This window comes from Chrysochloris asiatica, unplaced genomic scaffold, assembly GCF_000296735.1.
Source record: "Chrysochloris asiatica unplaced genomic scaffold, ChrAsi1.0 scaffold00130, whole genome shotgun sequence".
Classification (NCBI taxonomy): Eukaryota; Metazoa; Chordata; class Mammalia; order Afrosoricida; family Chrysochloridae; genus Chrysochloris; species Chrysochloris asiatica.
In genome coordinates, this window is record NW_006408648.1 from 6,899,952 (window position 1) to 6,923,766 (window position 23,815).

Genomic DNA, 23,815 nt, shown 5'->3' on the forward strand with positions numbered 1-23,815 from the left:
AATACTTAAATAATAAAATAAAAATTGTAGGTATTTTTGTTTGTTTTCTTTAACAAAAGGCCTAGTCAGGGCTGAGGCGATGTCTTTACACTGGTACTCCCAACTCCTTATTTCACCACTGCCCCCTATATACCTACGCAGTATTCTGAAGGATTTCACATGGTTGCCCCTAGAAGGGAGAAGGCTTACCCTGGACACTAGAAGCTCTTGCTTTGCCCTGGACTAAAATAAAACAGCAGCTTCTGTTGTGTCTGGAATGATGACTGCTCTGTTCACCACCTCATTCCAGAGACTGTGAGTCGGAATCAACCTAACAGCAGTGGATTTGGTTTGGGCTTTATTCTACTTGCTCTCAGGCAAGCTTGCCAATTTATGTCACTCCCCATTGGGGAGACTCAGAGGCTGTCAGAGTTAGAGAAGCCTCAGAGGTACTATCCCATTTTCCAGATAAGGATGTAGGAGCTTAGACTGAGGAAGGGACTTATTCAGGGTTACACTCTTGTAGTGAGGTTTTTAGCTCAACTCCTGGACCAGGTCTCTAGCCTTTAACTTATTATCCTTCACCTGCGAAACAGAGGGAGGGGGCATGCCCTTGTTTATTTTCAGAAAACCATCAGCAGGGATAGTTAGGAAGAACTCAATTGGAATAATTGCTCTACGAAACTGTCCTCATGTGTGCTCCTCAAATAACATTTTGTGCTCCTGCTGTTGAATTGAATGGTAAATTGCATGGATGAAATGTTGAAAATTTCTCTCAAAAATGATCAACAACAGCAAAATGACATTTACATGGTAGTTATTTGTGGACCTCACTAGAAAGATTTTCTGCCGTGGGTTTGTGTGGGCCAAAGATCCGTGCGGTCTCCCCCACAGTTGCCCCTGCACTCACCATGCTTCAGGTTGTGTATGTCTCTTCTGGAGATGGGATGGAAGCTGACGTTGTGCCTGGGCCCCTCACTCCTGCTCCACCCCTTCCTGGGGGCTTGGGGTAAGAAGGCTTCCACCACTGCATCCAGCAATTGGTTGTTAAGGAAGTCAATGACAGGGCCCCCAGGACGGTACTGGAATTCAGAGATGACAGTCCAGCGGTGCAGGGAGCTTCCTGAGGCTGGGGCAGAGGACTTCCTGTGCAGGAGGGAGATAGTGAGGGGTTAGTAGTGGGGCGGATACAGGGGAGACCCGGGGCCCAGGCAGTGACAATCCTATTTACCTTGCTTCCACCTGGCTGTTCCGGAAAAAGGCCCGCACATCCAGGGTCCCCAGTCTGTATGCCACCTAAGGTGGAGAAGGGGGATGGAGACAATGGGAGTAATGGGAGTGAGTCAGTCCAATCCCTTCTGAGATTCCTACACACTGTAATAATGTATCTCAGCATCCCTATGCCCTAGTGTCCGGTGTGGCTCCTAGTTTAATAATTATTTACTGGTGAGTGAAGGACTTTTGATCCTTTGTGCCCTAGGGCTGCCTCAAATTACAAGGGGACAATTTGAAACGAATTGTTGTTAGGTACTATAGGAGTGGGTACTGTCTCATAGTGACCCTATGCACAACAAAATGAAGTACTGCACTGCCCGGTCCTGGGCCAACCTCACAATCATTGACACACTTGAGTCCATTGATGCTGCCACTTGGCCAATCCATCTCGCTGGGGATCTTCCTCTTTTTCTCTGACCCTCCACCTTACCAAAATGATATCCTTCTCCAGTGACTGGTCCCTCCTGACAAGATGTCCGAAGTATGAGACACGAAGTTTGTCCATCCTGGACTCCAAGGAGCACTCTAGCTGCACTTCTTCCAGCACAGATCTGTTGGTTCTTTTGGCAGCCCATGGCACTTTCAATATTCTCCTCCAACACCATAACTCAAAAGCATCGATTCTTCTTCAGCCTTCCTTATTCACTGTCCAGCTTTCACATGCATATGAGGTTACTGAAAATTCCATGGCTTGGGTCAGGCGCACCTTAGTTCTCAAGCTGACATCTTTGCTCTTCAACACTTTAAAAAGGTCTTGTGCAGCAGATTTGCCTAATGCAATACGCTGTTTGATTTCTTGACTGCTGCTTCTGTGAGCGTTGATAGTTGATCCAAGAAGAATGAAATCCTTGACAACTTCAATCTTTTCTCCATTGATAAGAATGTTGTTTATTGGTTCAGTGGTGAGGATTTTTGTTTTCTTTACATTGAGGTGCAATCCATACCGAAGGCTGTGCTCTTTGATCTTCATCAGTATTTTAAGTCCTCTTTACTTTCAGCTAGCAAGGTTGTATCATCTGCATATCGCAGGTTGTTAATGAGTCTTCCTCCAATCCTGATGCCATGTTTTTCTTCATACAACCCAACTTCACAGATTATTTGCTCAGCATACAGGTTGAATAAGTATGGTGAGAGAATACAACCCTGCCGAACACTTTTCTTAATTTTAAAACATTTAGCGTTCTCATGTTCTGTTCAAACAACTGCCTCTTGGTCCATGTACAGATTCCTCATGACAAGCTATGGACAACATTGTGAAGTATGAGTATTCCGGAACACTCAATTGTGGTCATGAGGAATCTGAAACGAATAGCCCCTACCTTATCTCAGATCTCTGACTCACCTAGTCTTTCTCTCACTACATGGTTATTAAGCATCTATTATGTTTAACCAGATGTAAGGGGGTTTCGGGGCCAAGGGATGTCAAAATGCCTTAGAAACAATTCATACTCAAAGAACCTACAGTCTGGTGCAAGTGACAAATGTCAACAGATTGCCATATAGATTGTGGAATGCCATAATAGTATAGGCATATCTCATTTTATTGAACTTTGTTCTATTGCTCTTCCCAGACAGAGACTGTGTTTCTTACCAATTGAAGGTCTGTGGTAACCTTGCATTGAGGAATTCTATCAGCATCATTTTTTTCATAAACATGTGCTCACTTTGTGTCTCTGCATCACATTTCAGTAATTACACAATAGTTCAGACTTTTTAATAATGCTATTTCCTATTTAATAGACTATGTATGGTACAATGCAAATGTAACTTTTGTATGCACTGGGAAATCAAAAAAATTGTATGACTTGCTTTATTGCATTATTCGCTTTATGGTGGTGGTCTGGAACTGAACCCACAATGTCTCTGAGGTATGCCTGTAGCAACAATATTCTTATAAAATGTAATAGTAATACTGCATTGTTACTACTATTTTGTATATTTACTGTATTCCTGACACTGTGCTAAATGCTTTACTTATATTATCATTTACACCTTGACACAACCCATTAAAATAGATATTATTAGTCCTATTTTTACAGATGATACATCAAATGATTTATCTAAGGTCATACTTCTAATAAGTGGTAGAGCAGGGATTAGAATGTGGGTGTGTAGGATTCTAGAGCCTACACCCTCAACAACTATCCTATGTTGCTTGTGACTAAAATGGGGACAAGGGCATGAGAGACTAGGAGAGGAAGCCCTCAGTTCTCTCTGAAAATCCAGGGAAGGCTTCCTGGCGATGATATGCTTATTGCATGGTTTCCGTATAATACCAAGAAGTGCAGATCTTGAGGGACCCTCAGAAGGAAAGGCTGGATGACTTGGCCACCCTTGACTCTGCTCATGGTGAGTTGATTTTTCAACTCCTTCTGAGGTCCATGTCCTGAACCCCTCCTCTACCAGCAACCCCTGGAACAAGAGGCTAACTGGATTAATTTAGATAGCTCAACTTCTGCCCTGAACTTACCAAGATCCTCCTCCCCTGCCCAGCCTGGCTAGAGTACTCACTGAGGCGTTGACCTCTGCGACGGAGGCATTTTCTTCTTCACTGAGCAAGAGCTGGATGATTCTTAAGGGAAGCTCTGGGGATGGGAGAAGTAAATTCATAATCACTTCATGTTTTTTTTCCCAAATTTAACCAAAGAGTCCAGTCCAGGGAGAGCACGTCACTCTACAGGAGGTCATTGGAAGAATCAGGAGAGGTGGCAAGCCTTCCAGCTCTTCTCCAGTGCTCATTCTACTATGACTTTCATCTCACTGACAGGTGGGTTCTCCTTTAGTTTTTCCTCAGCACACTGGACAGGCCAGTGGTTAATGCTATGAGAACTGCTACCCCCAACTCCCAAAGCCTCCAATGTATTACCAGTATTGCAAATGATTAACATGCTTGACTGCTGACTGAAAGGTGAAGGCTTGAGTTCATCCAGAGATCCCTCAGAGGAAAGGTCTGATAATCTACATCTGAAAAATCAGCCATCGAATATCTTATGGAGCACAGTACTATTCAGACACACATGGGGGCATCATGAATTGGAATAGATTCAACAGCAACTGGTTTAAGGAGAATTTAAAGTTCTGCCCTGTGAGTTTGAGGAACTAACTGTGGACGCATAAGTTTCCTATTTCCCCAAAGATGAGGGAGGTGTGGAGATGGAAAAGGAGGAGCATCTGGTTGTACCTGAACTGACAGAGGGGGTGAAATTGTTTCCAGCCAGGAAGCAACGGGTGTCGGTGAAGGCTGGGGGGCATGTGCAGGTGGGCTGGCAGTCTGGAGTCGGGGAGATGTAGCAGTGACCATGGTTGTAGCAGTAATTGACAGGGCAGGACTTGTTCTCACAGAGGAAAGAGTTCTCCAGAGCTGCAGAGGGAGCAAGGAGGTTAGCAACATCATGGCAGCAGGAGGGAATGGAGCCCTCAGTCCATGGAAACCTGCTTCCTTGAAAGACTCAGCTTCTTTCCGGAACACCCACTCAATCTGTATTCTGCTTATGGGTCACAAGGAGCCCCAAATTATCCTTCTCTCTTTCTCCAGGCATTTCTCTGATTGGGAACCCCTTTTCCTCTGCCAACTAGGTTTTGTCTTCCAGTCTACAGAGGGAATGAAGTGTTTATCAGAAGTTCTGCATCAGGCAAGGACCCAGAAGTTTGTTGGGAGAAGGACCCACCAACCTGTTTTCCTCACTCCCTCACTTTCACCTCCTTTTCTGCTCGGATAGCTATGATTCGACCCACCCTACACTGTTCAGAAGACAGTCTCTAGATTCTACTTGGGCATCTAAGAGGGCTTAGTAGAAGGTTCAGCATCAGGCTTAAAGGTGAGGAACAGAAGCTGAGAGGAGAACGCAAAGAAAAATTACAGCATTCTTGCGACCCAATCCTCATAGCAGCCTTTCCTGACTTCTGAGATGTGGAGACCCTGAAAAGACTGAGGACCCAGCTTGCCTCTGTTTCAGTATTGGACATCACCTTCCTCCTCCTGGTCTAGCCCCTTTTCCATCTTTTGCACTGGGTTCCCCATCAATACCTTAGAGGGGGCTCTGCCCTGGCACCTCACCCATGCCTATACAACCTTTTCTGCCTCAGCCCCATACCTTTTGCCACCCTTTTCAAGCCTTCCTTAACCATCCACCTATACTGAATATTCTAAAGATATATTGGGAAAGCATTTGCCTTTGGTTTCCCTGGGGCCTTGAGATACCACAGTCCCCAGAACCCCATTTCACCAGGACCTGGCCATAGCTCACCTGCACAGTGACGTCCATCCCCAGTCAGGTGCGGGGGGCAGGCCTCACAGCCCTTCCCAGGAGTACAGTTTACATTCGGGAAGCACTCTTCACAAGGGTCTCTGGAGCGTTCACATCGGTGACCAAAGATGTCCCCATCACACTTACAGTTTGCTACCTGGAATGGGGAGCTGGTCACTAGGGCAACCAGGAGCCTGAGCCAGTAAGAGCTACTGGATATCCCAATACTAACACATACTCATCTGGTTTGAGAACCCACGAAACCTGAGTTCTTGTCTTAGCTCAGTCAACATCTTCTGAGCACTTTCTTTGACCAGACTGTGAGCCTGCAAGTCTCAGCATCAAAGGACACATACTGCTCTACCTTTCAGCCTCCCTGGGCCATTCTTTGGTCTTTGCCCTCTGCCTGGCCCAGGTACCAGAAGTTCACTTGTCTTTTTTTTCCTCCTTTCAGAACAACCACTCACACCAGATCTTTTTGCCTAAAATCCTGTCTAGATTAAGATAGGGTCTACATTCATTGATGTTAAGTGCCACTCTGTAAAGGGTTTCTGAGGAGTAGTTGGTGGGTTTGAACTGCTGATCTTGTGGTTTGCAGTTCAGTGCTGATCTTACAGCAACACACCAGGAGTCCATTCATACCTACTTACATATTCCATGATCTCCAGAACACTGGATCCCACATAAGTGGTGGCTTTCTCACCCCATTTCCCCCTGCTGACTCTCAACCAAGGAGCCAGAGCCTCATTGATAAGCACAATGAAGAAGAGGCAGTAACTAAAATTTCGACACTGGGAAGGTAAATGATTCCCGAAATCTCATCACATTCCCTGATCTCTCTTTTTGGATTCTCCTACTGAGCTGACTCTGGAAATCTTCCTAAAAGGGAACCCTCTAGTACTCAGATTTCTACTTCCAAAAATGAATATTTGGGGGTCTCTGGAATAAGATATTGGTTTAAATTTCTGTTTTCCCTACTCTGTATTTTTTTCCTTTTCTGTTCCATGGCTTCCTTCACCTCTACCACTTTCAAGTAGCAATTCTCTGTTCATGCTTCAGGTAAAGTGTGTGTGTGTGTGTGCATGCACGCATATGCACATGTGTATAAAGAATGCAAGGGGGGAGGAAGTGTTTTTCCAAACACTTTCCTTCCTGGCTCCCACTTTATAGCCATAAAAAGCAGGTGAGACAAGATTCTTGGATTTAGGTCAAGTGTCTTACTTAGAAACTTGAATGGGAAGGATTTCTTCCAAACTGAAGGGGAAGAGAAAAGGGCTCATAGAGGAGTTTTGGAGTCCCAAGGTCAAAGTGGACCTGCACCTCTTTTCCTGACACCTTAATGATCAGGCCCCAATGAGAAACGGCAGCGTGGTCATCCTTGGCAGATGGAACCTGAAGCAGCCTAGAAAAGGTTTCCCATGTCTGAGGAACAGGTACCAAGTTCAGGAGCAACAGGCACACCTAGGTCACTGGTGATGGAAACACATGGACACCTTCCTGCCCTGCACTTCAGTGCTGTATGCTCCGTTGGATCTCAGAATGGTGAGACTGGGAACCACTGGGGAACTCTAAGAAAGTTTGAGGTAGTAGTTTCCTGCCAGCTTGACAGAATAGAAGCTTGGAGATTACAAAAAATAATAAGATTGAGCTATAAGATAAAGAAAGTTACATTTCTTACACATGTTAACTTGTGGCCTGAACTTGCTAACTGTTCTACTCACCTGCCGAGGCTCTCCTCCAATGTGTGCATCACCCAGAGAGGCTGACTTTCAACAGCCCTTCAATGATCTTTCTTGCCCCTAAAATGCAACCTTCCACAACTCAGATTTCTACTTCTAAAAGTGCATACTAAGGGACTTCAATAAAGTTCATGGAAAAATTAAATTAAAACATAATGTAATGTTTCAACCAATTTTTTGAAGCTCCCTCATATTTTGGGAATAATATATTGATTTTAATCTGTTGTTTTTTTGTTTTGTTTTTCTCTTCCTACTCTGAAATCACTCTCCCATCCTTCTCCCAACACTCACCTCAAGGGAAGAATTGCCCACCCGGCTGGTCATGTTGTATAAACACTGGCTTTCTGCACTGCAAAAGCAGGCCACAGTGGTAGGCTGGAGCTCAGATGACAAGCCATTCTTGACATTTTTTGCTAGAATCTCCAGAGTGAATGGTTCCAGTGAATTTGGTGTCCATAGCAATGTTCCATTCTCTGTCCCAGGGAAGAAAAGATCATTGAGACCCTGAAGACCTCTCTGTTTGCTGTTGACACATCTGGGGCGGTTTTATGATATTTAATGCCCTGATTGCTGACGCTGGACTTTTCCCCACACAAAACCACCTCCCTTCCTAAACCACCTCCCAAATTTCATCAAGTGGTCAATCATTCAAAATCAAAAGGGGAACATTTTTTCTAAGAACAAAGTTGAGAAGGGTTAAGAAGGTGGGTGGAATGCAATAGGAACCACAGGGAGGAGGCAGGATAATTGTTATTGCATAGAGGGAATTGTAAATATGGAGATAAAACAAAGTGTATGATTTGTTGAATATAAATCTGATGATCTTATTGTAAACCTTTACTCAATTCACAATAAAAACTTTAAAAACAAAAGTATTTTGTAAAACGTGCAAGGTTTTTGTGTTTACAGGTTGTGATTATTGAGGTTTTGTGTCCACTTGACTGGGCCAGGATTCTCAGTGGTTTGGCAGTGAAGATGTAGTAATTCCTCATGATGAGATCTGCTCTGAGCAGCCAATCAATTGAAATGAAGCTTCCTCAGGGGTGTGGTCTGCTTTCAACATATCAGACACTCAAGTAAAAGGTTGCTTGCTTTCTGCTGGGACTGGATCTTGCATCTGGCTCATCCTCTGACTTCTGGTTCTTTGGACATGAGTCAGTGGTCCACTCTATTACCTGCTGGTCTTTTTTGAAAAAATTTTTTATTGTGACTTGAGTGACAAGATCATCAGCTTTTACCTTCAACAAATCACACACTCTGTTTCATCTCAATGATTACACTCCCCTTCATGCAACAGCAGCTATCCTGCTTCCTCCCTGTGGTTCCTATTTGCATTCCACCCACCTTCCTATCCCTTCTCAACTTTGTCCTTAGGCATATATTGCCTTTTGATATTGAATGATTGAATATTCCATAGTGAGCATACCTTACTAGTGTTGTTCACCCTTAGAAAGCTTTCTACTGCTTGGCTGAAAACTGGGCCACAAGGGTGAGTTCTTTTCCAGACCAGAAGGATGATCTAGGGCCATAGTCTCTGGTTCCTCCAGTCCCTTTATGGTCAGTAAACCCAGTCTTTTATTATTACTATTATTAAGTAATTTTGGGCTTTGTTCCACCTTTCTCCCACCCTATCGGGATTCTCTAATATGATCATTTTGAGGGTAGTAAGTAGTGGTAGCTGGGTACCATCCATTCCTTTTAGTCTCAGAGTTCTGGAGACTGATGTTCACGTATTCATTAGTCCATTGGACTAATTGACTCCAAGTCTCCTCAAGTCTTATCCTTCTTCTTTCCTCTGCACATGGAGAGACCAATAGCTGCACATTAGATGGCCGCTCATGAGCTTTCAAAATCCTAGATGCTACTCACACAAGTAGGATGTAGAACATTGTCTTTGTGGACTATGTTATGCCAACTGACCATGGTGTCCCTTGAGACTATGGTCCTGAGCTCCCAGGATCACTAACTCATTGCCTTAAGATGTTTGATAATATCTAGGAAGTTCTTATCATTTAGCTAACTGTATGCTCCACCACAAGGAGCTCTGGTAGCGTAGTGGTTACGAATAGGGCTGCGAACCACAAGGTCAGCAGTTCGAAACTACCAGCTGTTCCATGGGAGAAAGATGAGGTGCTCTGTTCCTGTAAAGATTTACAGCCTCAGAAACCCTGTACAGGGTCGCAACCAACTCGACGGCACTTATCAACAACAACATTGCCATCGAGTCGGTTCCAACCCATAGGGACCCTGTACAGGGTTCCCGAGGTGCAACTGGTGGACTTGAACCACCAACCTTAAGGTTCAAACTGACTTTGCAGTCCAGCACATTAACCCACGGTGCCACACCAGGATTCAACTCACTCTTCCTTCCTTATCCTTATGCTTAGCCTATGTCTCAATCTATGTATCTATACACAGAACACTGTTGTTTCAAGTTTGTGTATATATCACTATTTACCTCTATCCCCTATTGTTGTTTTGTTCTTGTTAAGTGCCATCGAATTGGTTGCAACTCATAGTGACCCTGTACAGGGTTTCCAAGAAGCTGCTGGTGAGTTTGAACTGTTGGCCTTGTGGTTCAAACTGACTTCGTGGTCTAGTGCTCATCCTACACCGCCACACATTTCTTGCCTTATAGCTCAAATAAGACTTCCAACACAATACTAAATAGGATTGGTGATAAAGGGCATCCTTGTCTGGTTCTTTCTCAAAGGGAATGCTTTCAATTTCTCCCCCATTGAGAGTAACGTTAACTATTGGATTTGTATGTGCACTTTTAATTATGTTGAGGACTTTCCCTTCAACTCCTACTTTGTTGAGTGTTTTTACCAAGGATGGGTGTTGGATTTTGTCAAATACCTTTTCTGCATTAATTGATATGATCATGTGGTTCTTTTCCTTTTCTTATTTATATGGTGGATTACATTGCTTATTTTCTAATATTGAACCATCTTTGCATCCCTAGTATGAATCCCACTTGATCATGATGTTTATTTATTTATTTGTTGTTGTTGTTGTTGTTGTTGAATTCTATTGGTTGGGATTTTGTTGAGAATTTTTGCATCTATGTTAATGAGGTCTATAATTTTCTTTTTTTAGTGATATCTTGCCTGGCTTATGCTTGCTTCATAAAATTTGGAGTTTTCCACCCCTTTCTATGTTCTGGAATGGTTTGAATAAAATTGGTATCAGAACTCTGAATGTTTGGTAAAATTCACCAGTTAAACCATCTGGGTCTGGACTTTTTTTACTGGGATCTTTTTAATGACTAATCAACTTCTTCTTTTGTTGTAGATCTGTTAAAGTTTTCTATTTCACTCTGTGTTAGTTTAGGTAGGTTGTATTTTTCTAACAATTTATCTATTTCTTCTGATTTTCAAATGTATTGGAGTACAACTCTTCATTTGTTGCTGTTAAGTGTCATCAAGTCATTCATCAAGTCACTATAAAGTGATCCTTTATAGGGTTTTCAAAGATCGGCTGGTGAGTTTGAACTGCTCACCTTACAGTTCAAACAGACCTTGTGGTCCAGTGCATTACCCTGCAGTGCTACACCAGGACTCTTCATCGTATTCTGTTATTACCCTTTTTATTTATTTATTTATATGAGTCATTGGTTCTGTTGTGACATTCCCCATATCATTTCTTATGTGTGTTATTTGCATCTTCTCCCTCTTTTCTTGCAGTTCAAACTGATCTTTAGGTTCAGTGCTTATCCTAAGGAGCCACACCAGTACTCCTTATAGTGTTCAGTATAAAGACAACGCCTATAGAGTCCTATAGCTAGTCATACTTCATAATTTGACATGAAGGTACAAGGGGTTTGTTTCAAGAGCTGTATTATTTTAATTCCACTACACTGGATATAAGGAGTTCTAGTAGCGTAGTGGTTACGAATTGGGCTGCGAAACACAAAGTCAGTAGTTCTAAACTACCAGCTGTTCCCGTGAGGAAAAGATGGGGCTTTCTTCTCCCGTAAAGATTTACAGCCTCAGAAACCCTGTACAGGGTTGCTATGAGTTGGAACCGACTCCACGGCACATAACAACAACACACTGGGTATGGGAGCATGGTGACTCCATATGATAAACACTGGACTATGGACCACAGGGGCTGAAGTGCAAGCTGGTAGCTGCTCCAAGGAAGAAAAATGATTCTTTCTGCTCCCTTGAAGATTTAATCCTTGAAAATTCTGTACAGGGTCACTGAGTCAGAACTGACTCAAGGGCACAACACCAACACCCACCCACCCACCCACACACACACACACACACACACACACACATATATATTTCATTGGTTTTGCTTCTCTAGATAATGAAGCACACACAGATGTAGTTGTAGTGACAGATTCATGAATTTTCCTTTCTTTTTAAACGGTTGTTCTTATGCTGGACTCATTTGTCTTGAAATGGTGGGCAACTACAGTTGCAGAACGCAAACTACGGTACATATTAGGCAATTACACTATTTTTCTTGTAATATGACTTTTATCTGTTTCTTGGAACACTTCCAACATCACCAGTGGCCCTTCATATGGGTCCCATAGTGTTATTTACAGTAGTGCACTAAACACAATGAAAAATACATGATAAAAGCAAGATATCACTTTTTGTTGTCATACAAAATTTACTAGAGAGATGAACTGCTCGTGCTGAGATGATTAATGTCACATGACATTAAAAACAAATTCTACCACACAATGGAATATTATGCTACTTTGAAGAATAACAAGGAAGCTGTAAGCCACCACATAACATGGATGAACCTTGAAGACATTATGCTGAGTGAAATTAGTCAGTCACAAAAGGACAACTATTGTATAAGACCATTATTGTAAAAGCTTAAGAAAAGATACCCACACTAAAAGGAAAAAAAAAAAAAGTGTGTTTGTTACTGGAGGTGGGGTGGGCGGATGGGGAGGGTAGGGAGGGGATGGTGGATCATAGGGTGGGGAATAGACACATCATAGTTTGAGTGTTGGGAGGATAATATAAAAGAAGGGGGAGGGGGATGGAAGAACAGGTAGGGGAACACTGAGACAGGTTTGCATGGGCTAAATGGGACAACCTTGGAACAACAGGGCTCTGTGATATAGGGACTGAGGCATAGTCTGAATGGGTAAAAGAGGGGAAATAATGGAGTCCTGGTGTGGCGCTGTGGGCGAATACATCAGACTGCAAAGTCATTTGAACTGCAAGGTCAGTGGTTTAACCTCACCGGCTGCTCCTTGGAAACCCTATACAGGGTCACTATGGGTTGGAATTGACTCGATGGCATTTAACAACACAACAACAGCAATGTTAAGATGCTTGACTGTCTTATGAATATTGGTTTCCCTTGCTTACTATTGTTAAATAGACACTTGAGGGGAATAGAAAGGAATATCCAGAAGCATGATAATAGAAAGCTTGTAAGGCTATCTTCAGCCTATAACTGACTGGAATACATAAGAGGTGTGCTAGAACATGCCCAGTGAAAGAGACTTCTTGCACGGCTTTTGTAGGGTATAAGATCTTAGGTGGAATGCTGATCCCCATCCAGAACCTTCTGAGGTGGGAAATTCTCGCTTGAAAAGACAAGCAGACCAGCCTGGAGCAGCTAGAGGAACAGAAGATACTTCTTGAAAGAAAGACCAGCAAGGAAAAATCTCAAACAAAAACAGCAGTTTGATTGGCTACCATAAGAAGAAGCAAGTAGTTCACTGGGGAGTCATCAAGGCAAGCAATCAAGTGCCTTCAGGACAAACCCTCTTCCAAGACTGAAACTCAAAGGGAACACATGAGCAGGCATGTAAGCATGCTGGCGACCATGTTGGTCTACTGGTGAGTGGAAGTGGGGGAAAAGCAGCAATGATGATGTGGGCTGAGTCCGATCATGATACATAGACTCCCATTAACCTGAAGTATGGTGAGATCTGGTTAGTCCAAAGTATGGTGAGACATGGGGACTCCTGAGCCCACGGAGAAGGACATAGCCACAGAGGGCTAGAGTTGACAGTGACGTGTCCAGCTGATATGAAGTGAGGGGAGATGCACAAGAATCTCCAAACTTGCAGAAAGTACCTATTTAACCTAGCTTTGATGGCTAGGTGATCAGAACTTGACTAGAGGAAGATAAAAAAAATATTTTTTGATAAAGAAAATAAGTGTAAATAGCTATAATTTAATGAAATTGACTTACACTTTTGTATGTAGTAGCTTAAAATACCAACCAAGAGGGAAAGTATTGATCACAGCAAAGATCATTCCCATCCCCTCTGTACACAGGGTTTATAGGGATTGACAACTTAAACATTGGCTACCTAAAATGGGGGAGCTGTAAAGGCACAAAGTGACTGGCTTACAAGATTTCAAGAGGGAATTTAGTTTCAGAGTGTACAGGGGAAGGTAGAATCCCCACTGAATAGTTTTCATCATGTCTAGAAGGGTCTGGTGAAAGGAGATGAGGTTAAAATTCTTATGACTCAATGGTGAGTAATTGTCATCATGATTAATTGCGAGTGTCACAACTGTAAATATATAAATTTTTTGGCAAAAGGGGGAAGTAGTTAGTCTTACATTCCAGAACAGAGGACCCTAGGACCATCAAGGGAGAAGAGCAGGAGTAGAATGTGGGCTCCTATCCAGAGAAGCAGCAGTGCCAGGGATGGAGGCAGAGATGATGACATGGAGATATGGAGCAGCTGAGGACTCTAGATTCATGAGAGGGGAGGGGGCTGTGTGCTGACAGCCAGGGAGCAGGCTTGCTGAGTGTGTCCTTTGGTTGTTTGGATGACTGTATATTCCTGAGTGTTTTGGTGTATATCAGAAAAAAACAAAAACAAAAAAACTAGAGGGAATAGAGGCAGGTACTGTTGACTGATGATGCATGGAGGGGATTGTAGTCATTACAATGAAACGAAATACGATAGCTGAATGTAAAACTGATGTTCTCCTATGTAAACTATCACTCAATTCACAATAAAAACTTACAAGTGATGTGGTGTGCCGTTGAGTTGGTCCTGACTCATAGTGATCCTGTATAGGATTTTCAAGGTTATAAATCTTTATGGGAGTAGAAATCCTCATCTTTCTTCCATAGAATGGAGGTGGATGCACACTGCTGGCCTTGTGATTAGCAACCCAATGCATGACCCACTATACTATATATGTTGTTGTTGTTTTTGTTAAGTGCTATCAAATTGGTTCTGACTTATAGTGACCTGCATAGGATTTCCAAGGAATGTCTGGTGAGCTTGAACCTCTGACCTTGTGTTTCAAACAGACCTGGCAGTCCAGCACATTAACCCACAGCACCACACCAGGACCCACACACTCACATACATGAGGGGGCTTCAAAAAGTTGTGGAAAAATGAAATTAAAAGATAATGGAATTTTTCCATGAACTTTTTGAATCCCCCTCATATATGCATGCTCTTCTAGTCAAATCTGTTTGCTGTATGTCAAGAAAATAAGAAAGGCTCCTCCTTAAAACAGTAGGTTGAAAGGAGCTGATAGTAGGAAATAGATGAGAATAACTTCTAGCCTTCACTCTTCTGGAAAGGAATCTACTAGAGAAAAAAAAGAAAAATCATCTATCTTTCATCTGAGAGGATGACACATGGAGCAAAAGGGATGCAGACAATCTCTGCTTGTGCACAGAGAAAGAAATAGAGGCAGAGAGTTGTTCAGAACTCAGAAGCTTATCAAAGGGCTTTAGTTTCTCAGAGAACCTAGGATAATTGGTGCTGGCAACAGAAGGAAAGCGTCACCCTTTGGCCTAGATCATAGGTGCAGGCCTGGGGACCACTGACACCATTACTGAGAAGGAGGAGTGAAACTTTGCTTGATCCCAGCACAGAAAATCAAACAAGGAGAGACAAAGCTAGGTAAGCATGGTTAACAAACACACAAAAATAGTAATGAAAATATCAAAGGCATTTGTATTTCTTTAAATATTGGTCCACATTATATTCTTTAAAAATGAAAGTGTTTAAAAATGAGTATTTGTTTATTGTTGCATTTGATTATTCTGATTATATGGCTATCACATAAAGACCCTACTATTATAATAAGATTAAATGCTTCTTGAATTAGTTATATATCTACAGTCAGTCTAACTAGTTGACCAAATTGCCACAAATCCTTCACTACTATTCACTGGGATGTATCAACTTGAATTATACGTAACATTCCTAAGAAATGCTGGCCCCATATATCAAATGTAAGTGATAGTAATTTCACAAGTGATATAGATATAAAATTGCCCAAAACTTGACTGACCGCATCCCCTCCTTCCCCAGCCAAACATTCTTACCTAAGAGTGTGAAATCAGTAGAGTTGTTTCTGAGTGAGAATGTGGTGTTCTCAGACTTGCTAGAGTACTGAAACAGCTTAGTCTGCCCTTTGTAGGCTGTAAGCATTGGCTCACCCTCGATTGAGGGAGGGTACTGATCTGAAACACAAAGAGACAACTTGGAGTCTGAGGTAGAATATTCTCATTCTTACCAGCTTCCTTTCTCTTTCTCTAGGCCTCCAGTCAGTGTGAAGCATTTCCAGGACTGTGACCCATCACAGGGAGCAGGATTTATTTTTTGTACCTGCTCTCATGCCTAACAGGGCAGGTTGGGATTGAATTGTCCAATGGCTAAGTCCTTAGCATCTCTGTGAGTTGGAACTGACTCAACAGCACCTAACAACAACAATAACTCCAACAATTCAGGTTCTTTCCTGGACTATGTTGGACATGGCATAAACTGAGTCAGACAGCAGGGTTGTTCAGGCATTCACATAGTCTTACCTTTGGAAGAGGACTGAAAACCATGAAAGGAATATCTAGATAAGTAATATTGCATTTACCAGGAAATAAAGAGGGAGTAAACTGTTTTTCACTGGTTTCTGTACTGGGTTGTTGTTGTTAAGTACCGCTGAGCTGGTTCTGACTCACAATGACCCAGTGTAGGGTTTCTGAGGAGCGGCTGGTGAGTTTGAACCACTGACCTTGTGGCTCAAACTGACTTTGCAGTCCAGCACATTAACCCACAGAGCTACACTCTGTACTGTGGAACCAATGAAATTTCCATTTCATTGTTTATTCATTCATTCATTGCTAAACAAATATTTATTGAGCATCTACTATGTGGTTGGCACTGATCTAGGGAACGATGATATATCAGTGAACAAAATAGACAAAAATATCTGCTCTTGTGGAGCTTATAGTCTTAGGGGAGTCTTAGGGGAGTGAGGAAGGATAGAAAAAGATACATGTAAAAATGTTGTTGTTAAGTGCCATCAAGTCAGTTCCAACTCATAGCAACCTTGTGGTTCACAGTCCAATACTGATCCTACAGCACCACACCAGGACAAATGCTAAGGAGAACAAATAAAGCAGGAAGGTGAATAGAAAGTGTGAATGAGAGTGAAATTTTAGCACGGGTAGCCAAAATAGTCCTCACTAAGAAGATAACATTTAAATAAAGACTTGAAGAAGGTGAACAAGTGAACCTTTGGTTCTCTGAAGGAAGAGCATTCCTGGCAAAGAGAACAGCAGATGCAAAGTTTGGAGTTGAGAGTAAACCTGCCATGTCTGAAGAATGGCAAGGCAGCCAATGAAACTAGAAAGAAGTGAAAACAGTGAGGAGGTGCAGAAAAGTCCAGAAAGCAGTGGGCAGAAGCTTGAATTCTGAACCTTGAAAGTCATCACAAAGACTAAGTCAGCTGAGGAGTCACTGGAAGAGTCTGAGCAGAGGACTAACAAGAGCAAAAGAAGCTGTTAAATGAATGGGAAAAAAAGGAATATCAAGGAAGTGGAGCTCCTAATTTGCTACATAACTCTGGAAACACGTCTCTGAGTTTCATGCCACTTACTGAGAGTTGCGTTAATCTCCTGGAATCTTCTAAAGAGCATCTTAGTGTGCTGTCCAGTAGTCATGTTGCGTGTGGCCAGAGTGTCGAAGATGCATTGTGTATCTTCATTACAATGGGAGATCAAGTTTTGATCCAAAGAAGTATTGCTCAGTTGTTTAAAGAAGATAGGGGTGAAGTTGGAAGGCAGCTGGTCATTCCTGTTTCCAAGGAGACTTGTTCCATTGATTTCCCCTATAACACATGAGGCATGATGGTAATGATACCTGGGGTAGGGCTCTAGTTGTATTTTTTCTGTTTCTACCCACTACCTTCACTTTATATGATGGGGCAGTGGGAGGGAGGGGTGGAGGAACAGACTGGCTCTCAGCTTCTGGTCCAGTGAGTGAAGGGTCACCCATTTTCTTCATCTTTTCTCCCAAGTAGAGAGATGCAGGTAGGACGGGGCTTCAGAAGGACAAATCTGGGGTGGCACCACATTCCTCAGTCTCATCCTGGCCTTTTGACCCTTACAGAGGTGGTGCCTTATAGGCTTGAAGGAAGCATCTCTCCCTTCTCTTGGGGGACACATGACCTTCCTCTGCCCCATCTGCCCTGAAGACTTAGGTCTAGACTTACAGGTCATTCCATAGTGAAAAATCATCTCTTCAGAGCTCTCTAGGGGAAGGGTGGTGCCATTGGACATCTTGAAATCATCATTCGGATTGTCATTCCAGACACCTGAGAGACAGAGTGGGAGGTTGGTCACCTTGGGTTTGTGGCTCTCCTCTTTCTTGGGAGAACCCAAGAGGTCATACTCAAGATTTAAGGAGGGATAGGAGGAGGTCTGGGATGCCTCTGTCTGTTTCAGCTGCTCTTGGTTCAGTCCCGCAAGCATGAGCCATTACTCTGATTATGGAGAGGTCTGTGACTGTATACCCAGCCCCCCTGCTTTAGGAGGTGGGGGGAAGAAAATAAAGGAGGAAATGGAGGAAGCAAAGGAATGTGGGAAAGCAAGGAGAAAAGAGGAAAAGATATGGGGCAAGTAAGGGGAAGGCTAGTTATCCATCTCCCCTCTCCCCGCCATCAGCCCATTTTAGATGTTCACTTGGCTGCTGGGAATCTGGTGTTTTAGGAGAAAGATAGGAAGTGAACCTCAAAATAGTTGAGAGAAGCCCCTCTTCCTTCCCTGTACCTTATGGGGTCAGCTCTAAGTAGGCTATGAAAGGGACCCAACTTGAGAATTCCACCGGCAAACAAGCAAAGAAGTTGCTCTCCAGGTGGGGGTCTGAGCACCTGCTTTGGCCATTCCCTCAGAAGCAGGGTCTGACCTGCTTCTTACCTAGGAGGCCCTCTGTGTGGTTTTGATACTCCTCTGGAAGGCTGGAAGAGGCATGGAGGATGTTGGAGGCAGCTATCACTGAGATGGTCACTGTCCCGTCAAAGTTGGCTGAGACCATGGAGCCGTTGTGGATTAATATGATTCCAGTGGTGTTGAATATCTCTTGGCCTAGAACATTGAGAGAAAGATGCATAAACCATAGGTGTCTTGTCGGGGAGAGGAGGAAGAAGAGGCAGGGGGGCTGGGGAGAGATAGCTAAAGTATACAGAGTGTCTTTCTAGGGTGAGGAAAATGTTCTAAAATTGTAGTGATGAATGCACATATCTGTGAATGCAGTATACAAAAAACCACTGAATTGTTATTTTCAGTAAGTGAAGTATATGGTATGTGAGCTATATTTCAATAAAGCTGTTATCAAAAAAAAGGAGAAGAAGCAGTAGCAGCAGAGGAGAAGAAGAATCCTGAAGGCCTAGGACCTGGCTGTCCTGCAAGGTCAGTGCAGAGAGGAAACCCTGACACTAGTTCTAGAATGTCCTCAGGGTGCCATCTCTAGTGGTCCTAAATCAAACATGCAGGACACACCCAGGCCCACACTACCTCCTTCTTCCTGGGGACTATAAAAGAAGAGGACTCAACACTGGAAAGAAAGATAGAAATGAGAAAGGAACATTTAATGCCCTGCTCCTAGGGCGAAGAACTGCTCAGTTACAGATGCTGAAAGACAGGGATTGTAGCCCCTCTTCTCTGTTCCCCATGCTGGTACCACCACACTTCAACACACACAGTTCCCAGGGCACTGGTCAGCCCACTGAGCCCCAACCCAGGAAAGCAGGAGAGGATGACTGATTGTTGATCCAAACCTACCATCTGCATCTTTATTGTTGGTCTCAAATGTTACAGTCTTGTTATTGAGCTGAACGTGGATTTTGTCATTGGACTCAAGAAGCCATTGAACCTGGAAGGGAATTGGAGAAGGCCTAAGTCTGACCCATAGGTGGGTCCAGAAGTCCTAAAAGGAGGCTAAAACCTGAGCCTGGATGAAGATGAGTGTGTGATAATGACAGAATGTGACAATGAGGATCTGATTACTAACATCTACTGAATGTTTGGAGTCCTGGTGTGGCACTGTGGGTTAATGCACCAGACTGCAAAATCATTTGAACTGCAAGGTCAGCGGTTCAAGCTCACCTAGCTGCTCCTTGGAAACTCTATACAGGGTCACTATGAGTCTGAATCAACTCGATGGCACTTAACAACAGCAACAGAGTGTTTAGCATGAGACATTTCTCTGATTATCTTATTTAAACTTCACAATAGCCCTGAGAGATAGGTAATATTATTTATGTGAGACATTGAGAAGTAATTTCTTCTAAGTCACAGAGCTAATACAAGGAATCACCATCCTAACCCTGCTATCTAGAGAGGGTGTGCTCAAAGCTACTACATTATTAATACAGTGTACCCTTCCTTCTCCTTTCCCTTTTTTCTCTCCCTTTCCTCTTCCTGTTCTCTCCTTTCTCCAGGACCTTGATTTCCAACTGAAGTTCCCTGAGAGCTGTCTTTGGGTAGTGCAGGGATGTTGTGGGTGCTCCTTCACTCACTGTGATAGGTTCTAGCCTGATGGAGTGGTACTGAGCAGCAAAGGCAATGAAGTTGGTGGCCTTGGCCATGCCAGTCTGGGCAGTGCGGCCCTGCAGAAGGAAGGAGGAATTTCTGTTCTTGGCCCGGATCAGCAGGAAGTCTCCTAGGCCACTGAAGGTATAGTTTGCACCATCGAAGGTGGTGATGTGAGGGTCTCCAAACATCCAGGCTGGAAAAAAGAAGATAATACATTGATATCCACCACTTGTTTGTTTATTGTACTGTGTTGTTGGCTTATGTATTCCATAACTATGGAAGCTATGCTATCATAGTTTAAATACCAGCCAGGACATCCATGTGGCAAGGTTTCAGCAAAGCTTACAGACTAAGATAGACTAGGAAGAAGGAGAGGTAGACTACTTTTTAATGTTAGCCACTGAAAACCTTACCCAAAGCAATCTACACATAACTCAATCCAAATCCAGATTCCAATGACATTCTTTAGAGAGATGGAAAAAACAATTACAAATTTTATATGGAAAGGAAAGAGACCCAGGATAAACAAAGGACTGCTTAAGAAAAAGAGCAAAGTAGAAGGCCTCTCACTCCCCGATTTCAAATTTTACTATATGGCCACAGTGGTCAAAACAGCATGGTACTGGTACAATGAAAGATACATAGATCAATGGAACAGAATTGAGAATCCAGAAATTAACACATCCACATACATCCAACTGATCTTTGAAAAGGGCCAAAGTACATTGAGTGGGGAAGACATGGTCTCTTCAACAGATGGTGCTGGCAGAACTGGAAATCAATATGCAAAAGATTGAAACAAGACCTTTACCTCACGCCATATACAAAGACCAACTCAACATGAATTAAAGACCTAAATGTGAATCCCAGAATTATAAAGGTCATCGATGAAAAAATAGGGACAAATTTAAGGGCTCTAATCCTGGTGTGGCTCTGTGGGCTAATGCGTCAGACTGGAAAGTCATTTGAACTGCAAGGTTGGTGGTTTAAACTCATTAGCTTCTTGGAAACCCTATACAGGGTCGCTATGGGTTGGAATCGACTTGATGGCACTTAACAACAACAACAATCCTGGGATATCATGTTTGGTAAGGTGGAGGTTCAGAGAAAAAGAGGAAGACCCCTAGCAAGATGGATTGGCCAAGTGGCAGAATCAATGGACTCAAGTGTGGCAACAATAGTGAGGTTGGCCCAGGATCAGTCAGTGTATTGTTCTGCTGTGCATAATGTCACTATGAGTTGGCACCAACTCGATGGCACCTAACAACAACAACAAAATCCTGGGAACACACAGACTGTGAAACACTGAGAAAATTACACAAACAAAAGAAGACAAGATAGATGAGTGGGATGTTCTAAAAATTAGAAACTTATGTGCATCGAAGGATTTCACCAGAAGAGTAAAAAGGGAGCCCACAGAATGGGAAAAAATATTTTTCAATGACATATCAGACAAGGGAGTTATTTCTAAAATCTATAGGGAATTACAACACCGCTACAAGAAAAAGACAAGTAACCCAATTAAAAAATGGGCACAGGGACACGAACAGACACTTCACCAAAGAAGACATTCAGGCAGCCAACAAACAGAAGAAGAAATGTTCACAACCATTAGCCATTGTAGAGATGCAAATTAAAACAACAATGAAATATCATCTCACACCAGCAATAACAGTGAAGTTAAAAAATGTGAAGGATAATAAATGCTGGCGAGAATGTGGAGAGACTGGGACCCTCCTACATTGCTGGTGGGAATGCAAAACAGTCCAACACACTCTGTAAAACAGTATGGCACTTCCTCAGAAAGTTGGAAATAGAAATACCATATGATCCAGCAATTCCTCTACTTGGTATATATCCACAAGAAATACGAGTTGTAACGAATAGATACGTGCACACCAATGTTGACAGCAGTACTACTCACAACAGCAAAAAGATGGAGACAGCCTAAGTGCCCATCAATGGAAGAACGGATAAACAAAGTGTGCTACATACACACAATGGAATACTATGCTACCTTGAAGAATAACAAGGAAGCTGCAAGCCACCGCATAACATGGATGAACCTTGAGGACATTATGCTGAGTGAAATCAGTCAGTCACAAAAGGACAAATATTGTATAAGACTAAAATGAAAAAAAAATATTTTTCTTTGTTGGTTACTGGTGGGGTTGGAGTTGGGAGATTTGGGGGAGGTGAAGGGAGGTGATGGTTGAGCACAAGGTAGGGGCAGACACATCATAGTCCAGGTGTTGGGTAGGGCAGTAGACAAGAAGTGAGAGGGAATGGAAGAACAAGGCAGATAGGGGAACACTGAGACAGGTTTGCATAGGCTAAATGGGACAGAGGTTAATAGTGATGCATGCTCAACCTTGGAACAACAGGACTCTGTGATACAGGAATCAAGGCATAGTTTGAAGAGGGGAAATAATACTAAAATGTTTGATTATCTTATGAATATTGTAAGATATTGCCTACTATTGTAAAATAAACACTTGAGTTGGATGAAAAAGAATGTCGGGAAACATGATAACAGAAAGCTTGTAAGCTTATCTTCAGCCTATAACTGATTGGAATACCTAAAAGGAGTTCTAGGACTTGCCCACTGAAATAGGCCTCCTGAGGAGTCTTTGCCGTGTATAGGACCTTTGGTGGAATCCTGAGCCCCATCCAGAACCTTCTGAGGTGGAACATTTCCACTAGAAAATACAAGCAGACCAGCCTGGAGCAAATAGAGTGACAGAAGATACAGGTTCAAAGAAATATCATCAAGGAAAAACCCAAAACAAAAATGGCAGTATGACTGGCTACTACAAGAATAAGCAAGTTGCTTATTCTTATTTGCTGGGAGGACATCAAGGCAAACAATCAAGTTCCTTCAGGACAAACCCCCCTCTAAGACAGAAACTCAAAGGGAACACATGAGCAGGCATGTAAGCTTGCTGCCGACCACATTAGCCCACTGGTGAGTGGAAAAGTGAGGAAATGGGCTGACTTCAACCACATTCCACAGACTCCCGTTGACCTGGAGATGAGAGAGAGAAGATGAAGGGCTGATTGGTCCAAAGTGTGGTGAGACCTGGGGACACCTGAGCCCATGGACAAAGGCTATAGCTGAGAGTGAAGCATCCAGCTGATATGAAGTGAGAGGAGACACACAAGAATACACAAAGTTGCAGTTAGTACCCATTTGACCTAGCCACGATGGCTTGATGATTGGAGCTCAACTAGAGGAAGATTAAAAAAAAAAAGAACAAAACAGTTTTTGATAAAGGAGACAAGAGTAAATTTCTACAATTTGATAGACTTGACTTATACTCATGGAGGTTGTTGTTGTTGTTGTTGTTGTTAGGTGCCATCGAGTCGGTACCAACTCATAGCAACCTTATGCACAACACTTCACTACTGTTACCACGCTTGAGTCCATCAATGCTGCCACTTGGCCAATCCATCTCGTTGGGGGGTCGTGCTCTTTTTCTCTGACCCTCCACCTTACCAAATATGATATCCTTCTCTAGTGACTGGTCCCTCCTAACAATATGTCTGAAGTATGAGAGACGAAGTTTGGCCATCTAGTAACTCTAAATACCAACAGAGAGGGAAGGAGTCTTCACATCAAGTATCAATGCTGTCCCCTCAGTACACAGGGTAGATAGGGATGGGCAACTTAGACATTGGCTACCTAAAATGAGGGGGCAATAAAGGCATGAAGTGACTGGCTTATAAGGTTTCAAGAGGGAGTTTAGTTTAAGAGAGTGTGTGGGGAAAGAAAGAGTCCCCACTGAATAGTT

At 42.9% G+C, this 23,815-nt stretch overlaps 1 protein-coding gene across 1 annotated transcript in view; it reads right to left on the reverse strand.

Annotated features, from left to right (window-relative positions):
* MUC4 (mucin 4, cell surface associated) overlaps positions 1 to 23,815 on the reverse strand; it is a 102,172-nt gene that overhangs the window by 3,438 nt on the left and 74,919 nt on the right. Inside the window, exons 14-25 of the mRNA XM_006869433.1 lie at positions 20,009 to 20,217; positions 19,272 to 19,362; positions 18,408 to 18,575; positions 17,705 to 17,806; positions 17,090 to 17,320; positions 15,540 to 15,677; positions 7,532 to 7,713; positions 5,502 to 5,658; positions 4,436 to 4,615; positions 3,766 to 3,839; positions 1,211 to 1,275; positions 890 to 1,125 (exon numbers count right to left, since the gene is read on the reverse strand). Coding sequence (XP_006869495.1) covers positions 890 to 1,125; positions 1,211 to 1,275; positions 3,766 to 3,839; positions 4,436 to 4,615; positions 5,502 to 5,658; positions 7,532 to 7,713; positions 15,540 to 15,677; positions 17,090 to 17,320; positions 17,705 to 17,806; positions 18,408 to 18,575; positions 19,272 to 19,362; positions 20,009 to 20,217 — 1,833 coding nt within the window. The remainder of the gene's footprint in view (positions 1 to 889; positions 1,126 to 1,210; positions 1,276 to 3,765; positions 3,840 to 4,435; positions 4,616 to 5,501; positions 5,659 to 7,531; positions 7,714 to 15,539; positions 15,678 to 17,089; positions 17,321 to 17,704; positions 17,807 to 18,407; positions 18,576 to 19,271; positions 19,363 to 20,008; positions 20,218 to 23,815) is intronic.